Here is a 10209-nt window from a genome sequence, read left to right on the forward strand (position 1 = left end):
ACACACACACAAAGAAAATCTGATTCACAGGGGAATGCCAGAGCAGTGCAGCCACGAAAGCAGCAACAAAATAGTAAATGCCTGCTCAACGTGTTTCTATGTTGACATATAGGACTTACAGGGGGCAGTACCGACTGTGTTTATGCATATGAGGGGTAGAGTAAGAAATAGAAGTTTACAATAGATGACATGTTCTTTGCATCTTAGACTGTGACACAATAATGGCAGTAGCTACTTACAGCTGTGGAAACAATGCCTTTCTCCCTCGTTCTCCATCCTTTAGTTTTCAGGCCAAGGATGGTGCGTTCAGTAACGAGTAACGCAGCATTACTTGCCTTAGTAACTAGTAATAATATTACCGTTTTAGAAAAGTAATTAGGTAGTTACACTACATAGTTACTGCGAAAAGTAATATTATTACAGTTGACCAAGATATACTGTTGTTGTGATGTTAGCTATAGTAGCAGTCAATCGAAAAATCTCGCCTAAGCCTCCAACACTGTCAGGGTCTCTGCCCTGGTCTCATGCAAACAAGATGGCTTAAATCCACGGTTTTGAAGGACACGCGAGAGGGCGAGGTCACGGAAGATGGAGAGGTGGAAAGTGGACTGAGAATTACGCCTGTTAGCTGTGGATCAAAAATTCACATCTTTTAGAGGGAGTATGAAAATATAAACTCAGTGGCCACTTCATTATGTATTATTAATTTCTTGTTAACACAGTTAATCAGCCAATCATATGGCAGCAACTCAATGCATTTAGGCATGTAGACGTGGTCAAAACAACTTGCTGTGCTGCTGCCCAAACATGTTGTATCCGAAAAGGTGAGGCTCACACTAATAAAATAAATTCTGTTTGACAGGGGAATGCCGGAGCAGCCGGAGCAGACGCAGCCAAGAAAGCAGCCACAAAGGAAATGACTGCTCAGTGTGTTTCCATGTTTGACTTACCACCAACACCCACAGCTGACGTACAGGACTTACCGGTGGCACTGATGTCATTCTCACTATTCTCTCTCCTACAGCCGCATCAGAGCTGTATTAAAGGTGCGATAAGCAACGAGTTATATGTCTTTTTGTCAAATTTAGTGAATATGCTAGCTGTCCGTTGTGTGTGCACTTAGGAGATGTCTGGTGTTTGTGGCCTGGCGGGGTAATCAACTAAAGCGGAGACACATCAGGACAATCAGGGCAGACACAGACAAGAGGCAGAGTCAGGGACAAAAGACAGAGATTACTGAACCAAACAGAACTGACACCAAACAGAACCAATGCAAAACACAAACAGGACATGACCAGAAACAGCGGGCATGTTTTTACTATTTGTTGTAACTTAGTTTTTTTCTTATTTGACCGTTTTAATTATCCTCACACTCACAGACCTAACGTAAGTTACCTCTGCTGCAAACACGCCAGCACGCCCAGCTTCTTTCCATCTCTCGCTCCCTGTGTGTCTGACTTTGTCCATCAGTAGTAAGCTAAGTTAGGCTATATAAAGTCGCCGAAAATGTTGTTAGAGAGTTTGTGAGTGGACGGCTGAGCAGAGGGAGGGGCGGAGCTGGCAAACTGCGTGAGGCACACCAGATGGTGATGGTGGTCACACCAGATACTGACTGGTCTCTGGATATTGGAGTGGCCTTTTATTATGGCCAGTCTAAGGCACACCTATGTAATACCCATGCTGTCTGATCAGCATCTTGATATGCCACACCTGTGAGGTGGATGGATTATCTCGGCAAAGAAGTGCTCACTAACAGATTTTGACAGATTTGTGAACAATATTTTAGAGAAATAGGTCTTTTCTGTACATAGAGAAAGTCTTAGATCTTTGAGTTCAGCTCATGATGTTGCTAATTTTGTTCAGTGTATGTACAGTGTCATCTGGTGGTTTACAGAAAATATAGCTGCAGCCCAAGCACCAAAACATCTCATTGATTTCATGCTGTAGTTTTAATCCCCATGAGTGTGCAGTGAAAGTCTAGAAAGGCTGTGTTTGTTTATTTAATGTAGGATATTCTCTCTGAATTACTACAGTAATATTGTATTTTATGGTAGTGACCACACTCTCAAACCTAACACTGATCAAAGCAAGAAATTTGGCTCCTGCGACGTTACAATAGGACAAAGAGAGAACTAGTATTTTATTTACATTAAAGATATTATTTAGTTATTTTAAAAGCCACTTTAGTATTTTTACTGTAGGCCTACTTTACTTTTACTTTAGTATTTTACTTTAATTATTTTACTTTAATTATTTGTTTTTATTATTTTTACTTCATCAATAAATTATCTGTGAATGTGACTTGTTGACTGAATGACTGACTGAGACAGGACTCTTTCAAATTGTTTAACATTTAATCCACCTGTTCATTTAGTTTAACTGATTAATGAAAAAAAAAAACTATACTAATTTATATAGAAAAAATTTGCCTTTATCTGTTAAGACTGTCTCTGTATCACCGTCACACTATTATTTCTGCCCCAGATTATTATCTAAAAAAGTCTGAAAACCTTAAGAGTTGTGAGAACACAAGATTTGGTCGTTTGAAAAGAAAGTGCAGGATGCAGGAGACATGTCAGAGTTGGTCAAAGACAAATATTCAGATTTTGTCTAGAAATAGTTTATTGGATTTCTAGAAAATGTACAATCTCATAAACTGACATACTGTGGTTTAAGATGTTATCCATATTGCCAACAGCTTTTGCAAAATTCCTGCTTTAAATCACATCCTAGCATGTCTACCATCAAAACAATAAAAAAAAATTAAAAAAAACTTGAAATAAATTATTTGAAAAAAAATACAGTTTGGGTGAGGAAAGTGAAAATGTATAAAAGTCCTAAAGACGTGTTGACATGCTCTCCCTGTGTTAAACATACAACAAACAGTCAAAGATTTAGGAATAAGACAGCGAGGCGGCTATAAAGAGCTCAGTTAATACAAAATAATATCTGCTTTGCTTCTGTGATTAAAATATTGATAGACATCAACTTACATTTACAAACTAATAAAACATTTTATTTACATGTGTTGAAGCCATCACAGTGAACCAGAGCAAGTTCATCAAAACATTTCCCAGAAGCCAGTTCTCCCACAGCACAGTCCAAACAGTGCTTCCTGTGATCTACAGTTATGTGTCTTATTGGAAATAGTCTCAGTAGATGACAGGATCTGTCTCCATCCTTTCTGTTCGCCTACATTTCTCCTCCTCTTTCCTCCCCGTTCTCTCTCTCCTTTTTTTTCCTCTACATGAAGCTGACTGTGGAAATGTTGTCATCATTCATACTGATGGACTGCTGATTTCATTTCTGTCCATTCTGCAGCAACACACAGAAGCCAAAAGCTTGTCTATGGCCCCTTTCCTCATGAACACATACAGGAACAAGTCTGCAAGAGGACTGAACCTAACAAAGATTAAAGACAGGATGTCAAGGGTCTTGTCATATATGACCAAGTAGAAAATTATGTTGGGCAGGAACAGCAGTGTATAAATAAGCAGCACCAGAACCAAAATTCCAACTATTCGTCGCTTTTCATCAGAGGGGACCGACATGGCAGCAGACAGGGCTTTGAGGGTCCCAACCAGGAAGAAGATTAACAATGGGAAGGGAGGGAGGAGGAACACAGGGAAAATTATTTTTGTGACCACATAACCCTTAAAGACATAGTAAAGGACGCCACAGACAAGAGTAATAACCCAGACCAGGACACAGAACACCACAGAGGTCTTGATGGTTCGTCTGAAGCGGTACCACAGCGGGTGGACGATGACCAAATACCTGTAATACAAGATGGACACAAAGTCTATGAGGAGCTTCAGAGTTATAAACTAATATAATGTTCAGACACAGAAGGAGCTCCACACATACTGGATAGACAGACAGATACCTTTCCAGGGAGATGCAGACCATGAAGTAAACACTGGTAAATAAACCAAAGTAGTAAATATAATAGAATATTTGAGATATCTTCCCATCCTGAGGTTGTGTCACATGAACAATCATGCAGCAGAGCTGAAGGAGGTCAGACATGAGAAGATTGATGACGTAGATCGGAGCAACATGATCACTTCTCACCTGCAGGTAAAAGTAAACCAGCAGTTGTGAGCATGTTGTGAAGTCCACCTCCTCCCAAATCTGTCATCTTGCTCTGCCCAGCAGCTGCAGTCAGAGCCATTTCTGACTTTTTCATCAAACTCTCCTATGTGCTGTCAGAAATCTCAGATATGACACACTGGCCAATCGTTTACATTACATTTATTCATTTAGACACTTTAGTCCAAAGCGACTTACACATTGCCTGGTGTTTGGGGGCTGATGTGTAGCTCTAACTCTTGTCTGTCACACTGGCAGTAGAGTCTGGTCAGATCATTTGCTCTTGACGGTAAGATAAAATTAAAATTTACTCTGTTTTTGTTGTTTCCTTCCAATATATGTTATATGACTATCATCTATATCTGACTGAAAGCTCTGAGAAACATTGGATCTGTACTAAAATAGTCTACAGACTACTGCCAAGAGGTTATAAGGCTCTCCTTGTCTTTTTTCTGATCTTAGAGATGTTGTTTAGTAGGTAATGTTTGGCATGTTTGCCATCTTAGGGTAGCATGTTAGCAAACCTGCTAATCAGTAATAAACAAAACACAGCTTAGGCTGATGGCAATGTCATTAGTTTTAGTGCTGGACAAATTAAAGTTTATCACCTGATGATGGTGATAAATAAAAAAAGTGAATTATTATTAATTATTAAAGAGTTAATAATACTATTCTAGATGCAATACTGTGGGCTCCATTAATGAGTCATTGTTTATGGTGATCCATCAAATAGTTGTCAAAATCCAAAATGAATGTTCACATATCTTCACACATTTCCTTGATTTACCCCCCCCCCCAAAATTTTTTTTTATATATATATATATATATATATATCTCAGTAATAATGTACATACTGTAGAATAAAGAGCATAGATGGCCATGAGGGTCAAAGGAAGGCCGATACCAACGATTATGTATGTCACATTCTTGGTGAGTGGTAAGTCGTAGTACTGATGGGAGTTGTTTTTAAAATCACTGTGGCTGTAATCAGAGCTTTGGTCCTGTGAGCTGCTGTTATTGTAGAAATCTTCCATTCTTCAGAGTAAAACCTGTTGTTTGAGAGATCAGGTTATTTAAAAGGGAGCAGGGGTTTATAATAAGCACCTAACATTGTTCAGTGACATCACTAAAGCTGTGGGGTGCAAGTTCACACAAACACAGTGTACGTCTCGGGTTACGTATGTAACCCTGGTTCCCCGAGAAGGAGAACGAGAAACTGCGTCGGTTACGACACTATGGGAACGCCTCTAGGCGTAGCAGGTCTGAACGTGAACGAAATCACTCCAATCCTATTGGTTTGTTGCTAGAACGGTAAGGTGTGACGGAATAACCGGAGGAGTATAAAGCACACCTGTACACACTCATCATTAGCTTAAACTATGATGCAGGCGCTTCAGGTGGGGAGAGAGGTGCAGCGGGCCGACGCAGTGTCTCGTTCCCCTTCTCAGGGAACCAGGGTTACATACGTAACCTGAGACGTTCCCCTTCGAGGGAACTCGAACTGCGTCGGTTATGACACTATGGGAACAAGATACCCACTAAACCGTGCCGAAAACCCCGCCTGTCCCAGTGTGCAATAAAGTGGCATGACTAAGAGGAGAGCGCATGAGTGCCAGGTGCCGAAGGAAGGTCAAGACTGTAAAACCGAATGAATGGCCCAGCCAGCCGCTACACAAACATCCTGCAAAGAGGCCCCGGAAAGGAGGGCTCGAGAGTCCGCCATGCCTCTGGTAGAATGAGCCCTCATAGCCACAGGTGAAGGCAAACCGCGCACCTGATAGGCCAGGGACATAGTCTCAACAATCCAGTTGCTAATAGTATGTTTGGGTGCAGGGAGCCCAGCCCTGGGGTACCCAAACACACTAGCAGCTGGTCAGCCTTCCTCCAGCGGGAGGACCTCAGAGTGTAGAGATCAGACCTCAGAGTCTCCCATCCTCCGCCGTCACATGAGGTGGAGGATGAAATGCCTGCAGCACTGTGGACCCTGCCGCACAAGAAGGCACTTTAGGGATGTATCCTGGACGAGGGTGCAGGATAGCCCTAATATTCCCCGGGGCAAACTCCAGGCTTTGCGGGAAACCGAAAGCGCTTGGAGATCCCCCACCCTCCTCAGAGAGGTGAAGCAAGGAGAAGGCCATCTTGAGGGTCATGTGCTTAGCCTCAGCTGACTCCACGGGTTCAAAGGGGGCCTCAGCCAACGCAACAAGACCCTTCCAGCATGGGCCCCTGGGACAGGAACAAAGTTTCCTTCCAAACTGATAGGGAACGAAGACACTTGCGCGTAACCCAAATCAGACGGAAAGGATTTCCCCTCGGGGAAAAGCCCTTGGTCCTTAGCCACCACTGCAGGGGTCTCATGTGCAGCAGTCCAGATGGTATTACGCTGGACGCAGCCACCAGGAGACCCAACACTCATTGAAAGTGTTTTATAGTGATGGCGTGGGGGTGCGGGAGGGGAGAAAAGGCTCCCCTACCCCGGTCTTCAGGACCTCTTCCCTGAGCTCCGTCGGGACTGGATGACGGTCCTCAGATCGCGTCTCTCAGAATGCTGAGGTTGAGAGCGCCGTCTCGCTGCCCCAGCTCCTGGGGGGGGGGGCCCCCGAGAAGCGACACTCTGCTTCCTCTCCTCTCGGTAGGAGCTCGTAGAGGGAAGGGACCTACGCCTGGCAGCCTGAGTTGCCTTGGGTCCAGACCGGCGAGGGAGGTACTGGCGGAACGCTTCGCCCTGCGTCTTAATGCTCCATGGTTCTGCGAAGCTCCGCCAGATCTTCCTCAGAGGGACCCCCCCTCTGAACCATCTCCTGTAGCAGGTTGGCTTGGTAGGCTTGAAGCACCGCCATGGTGTGCAAGCCGCCACCATGTACGCCTTCCCCACGAGCGTAGGTGTAGTGCGAAATGGCTTGGAGGGTAAAGCCGGCTTCTCCAGGGAGGACGCAAGTCGAGGGGAGAGATAGCTCGCAAGCGCATCCTCCACCAGAGGCATCCTCCCATAACCATGGTCCCTAACCCCCATCACATTACTGTAGTTCAGTGATCGGGGTGCGGAAAAAAATCTGCCCCATGATTTACTCAGTTCATCATGTAAATCAGGAAAGAATGGCAGAGACTGGCGTGGAGGTGGCGCGTGGTGCTTAAGAAACCTTTCATCAAGCTTACCACTAGCCTGTGGTGTCTGCTCCTCCTGTGGCCAGTTGATGTTGAGCTTAGCCACGGCTCTAGTCACCACCTCCAGCAGCTCGTCATAGTCGGGCCGCCTGATGACGCTGCACCGACTCCCGGAAGTCATCGTCCACTACGCTGAGCACGTCCGCCTCCTCGGAGTCGGATTGCTGCAGCGTCTCCGGATCCAAACCGTGAGCGGGAGAAGCTGAGAACGAGGAAAGGAAGCTTCGGAGCCAGCGGATGAAGGTCGGGAAAAAGCCTCAGCCGTCCCGAAATCCTCTTACAGATCACACTGTGAACCCCATGAGTGAAGCTGCCGGGCTGCCTCAGCGGCCGCAGGGCCCACGCCACGGGGAGAACACATCCGGCCATCCTCGGAAAAGAGAGCCATGCTGTACCTCAGTACCCGCACGGAAAGGGCTTCGCAACGGCCGCAGGCAGCCCCCCACACATCTCATGAGAATCTCCATCCGTGATGTACCGAGGGCAAGGAAAAACACCTTCTGTACATCTGGTTGCCGGGCATGCTGGTAGACTTCTTCTTCTTCTGGTAAGACACACTGCTTGTAGGACTGGAGCTTTCTTCAAACAACATACAGAGCGCCTGCTGAATAGAAAAAAGCTAATGATGAGTGTGTACAGGTGTGCTTTATACTCCTCCGGTTATTCCGTCACACCTTACCGTTCTAGCAACAAACCAATAGAATTGGAGTGATTTCATTCACATTCAGACCTGCTTCGCCTAGAGGCGTTCCCATAGTGTCGTAACCGACGCAGTTCGAGTTCCCTCGAAGGGGAACTTCAGGTTACCCACAATCACATCAAGTCACAAACTGCTGTCTGTTCAGTTTCTATCATCATTCCTCATCATTTGTTACATTTAACATTTATTTCATCGAAATAAATAAAAAAAAAATTAAAGCTGCAAGCAGCGTTGGGCGGGCCCTCGCACTTGTAGCGCGTCCGGGTGTGAGCCGCCCGCGTTGCACATTCTCGAGCTCTGCCGGTGCGGCTGTGAATTTCCTACGCGGTTCCAACGCCGCATGAAGGTGCTATATGTCACTTCCTGTGTCCCCTATGTGGAGCTACATAGCACTTGCCGCTATGAATATAAATCGGTATTGGTGTGTAGATGTCTGCGGGGTGGGAGAGTTATCAAGCACGTAAAGTTTGGTTTAGATGTGAGCATGTACACTGAAGTTATCACAACTTCCTGTGTCGTGGCGAAGAGTTGATCTTTGACGCCACGGATACGGCCATTGACGAAAACTCGCAAATAGCACAACTTTTCAGCGTCAATGCCTTTAGAAGGCACAGCAGAAATTTGACGTTGATCCGACTAAATCCCTAGGAGGAGTTCGTTAAAGTATGGAGTGTGTAAATCATCCAAAAAATGGCCGACTTCCTGATGACTTTAGGGTATGGGTTCTTGAGGCTTTTTTGTGCGTCTTGATATGATACATGTCCCAAGAAAATTTCGTACATGTAGGTTGAATGTGAACGAGGGGATAATCTATTCCAATTTTCTAGGTCGCGCTAGCGAGTCATTTTGCCACGCCCATGTGCGAAACCCATAAAATACGAAATTTTTCACCAGTTCTGATATGTTTGCAAATTTTGGTGAGTTTTCGAGTATGTTGAGGCCCTGTCAATGGAGCCTACTTTGCAGAAAAAAAAAAATAATGAAAAAAAATAAATAAATCTTAGCAAATTCAATAGGGACCTTGCACGGTCGTGCTCGGGCCCTAATAATCTTAGCAAATTCAATAGGGACCTCGCACGGTCATTCTCGGGCCCTAAATATAATCTTAGCAAATTCAATAGGGACCTCGCACGGTCGTGCTCAGGCCCTAAATATAATCTTAGCAAATTCAATAGGGTCCTCACACGGTCGTGCTTGGATCCTAATAATCTTAGCAAATTCAATAGGGACCTTGCACGGTCGTGCTCGGGCCCTAATAATCTTAGCAAATTCAATAGGGACCTTGGGCCCTAACAAGTTCTGGTTAAATACTTTTATGTGCTGATGTGAGGTCATTACTGCAGCCACAGAACATCGTCCAGCTGCTCCAGTAATTTAATGTTTATACTATGTTCAGGACATCTTGCCTGTACTCGATGCCCCACCACTTGTTGAACTCCCCTCTGCCCTCTGAGTTTGGATGACGAGGTTTACATGACTAATTAACCTACTTCATATTTTACAAGATGTTCACTGCATATTTTATGTTCTCATTAATGTTTATCATGAGATATTATGAATAAACATTAGATGCACATCATCCCCGTCTCCCAATGTCCTCATGTCCCTTCTGTCTCTGTCTCCTGTCAATTGTGCATGCTCATTCTTTTTTCCTCATTTTAATTAATGTAAAATACTCTCGCTTACAAGCTTTTATCTTTTAAGCTATTTCCTCAAAGTGGTTTAAGGTAAGAAATAAAATAAACATAGGAATAAAAAACTGTCTGCTTGTTAAAGTTTGTATGTACATTTATCTGTTTAATACGCTCTCCATATAAGAAAAATTTTAAATGACAAATTTTACCTTGAAAAGTTGCAAGATTCCACCTGAATGAGTTCCTACACCAGTGCTCGATGTTTTGCACTCTGCCTGCAAGCAGCCACTTTAAATATAGCAAATGATAACATGCAAAAGGTTGATGATAATCTACATCTGCTCTTCACAAGGAAATGTAAAAGTAGCATCAGTATGTAAATGATGCATCACAGAAATGGTGAACACAGAGAGAAGGTTAGCGGGAAAAAGAACCTTCACACTCCTCAACATTTATTTGACTAAGAAGTGTGCATGTGATCCGCATCCTTTTTCAAAACAGTTAACATATATCTCATAGAAAATCCTTCGAGTTTAAAGCCTAACTGTTTTGGATTAACTGTTATAACATACAGGAAAACATCTATTCGCAGTTGATTGAAATTACTTGCATAATTAC

The 10209-nt window shown here is 44.0% G+C and overlaps 1 protein-coding gene across 1 annotated transcript; it reads right to left on the bottom strand.

Annotated features, from left to right (window-relative positions):
• Positions 1-3278: 3278 nt before the first annotated feature.
• On the bottom strand, positions 3279-5126 carry LOC123966220 (G-protein coupled receptor 4-like). Its single transcript, XM_046042417.1, has 3 exons — positions 4947-5126; positions 3887-4074; positions 3279-3777 (listed from the first exon to the last, which is right to left on the bottom strand). Exons 1-3 carry the CDS (start codon positions 5124-5126, stop codon positions 3279-3281), a joined length of 867 nt encoding a protein of 288 aa, XP_045898373.1.
• Positions 5127-10209: the final 5083 nt, after the last annotated feature.

This window comes from Micropterus dolomieu, unplaced genomic scaffold (genome assembly GCF_021292245.1).
Source record: "Micropterus dolomieu isolate WLL.071019.BEF.003 ecotype Adirondacks unplaced genomic scaffold, ASM2129224v1 contig_12953, whole genome shotgun sequence".
Lineage (NCBI taxonomy): Eukaryota > Metazoa > Chordata > Actinopteri > Centrarchiformes > Centrarchidae > Micropterus > Micropterus dolomieu.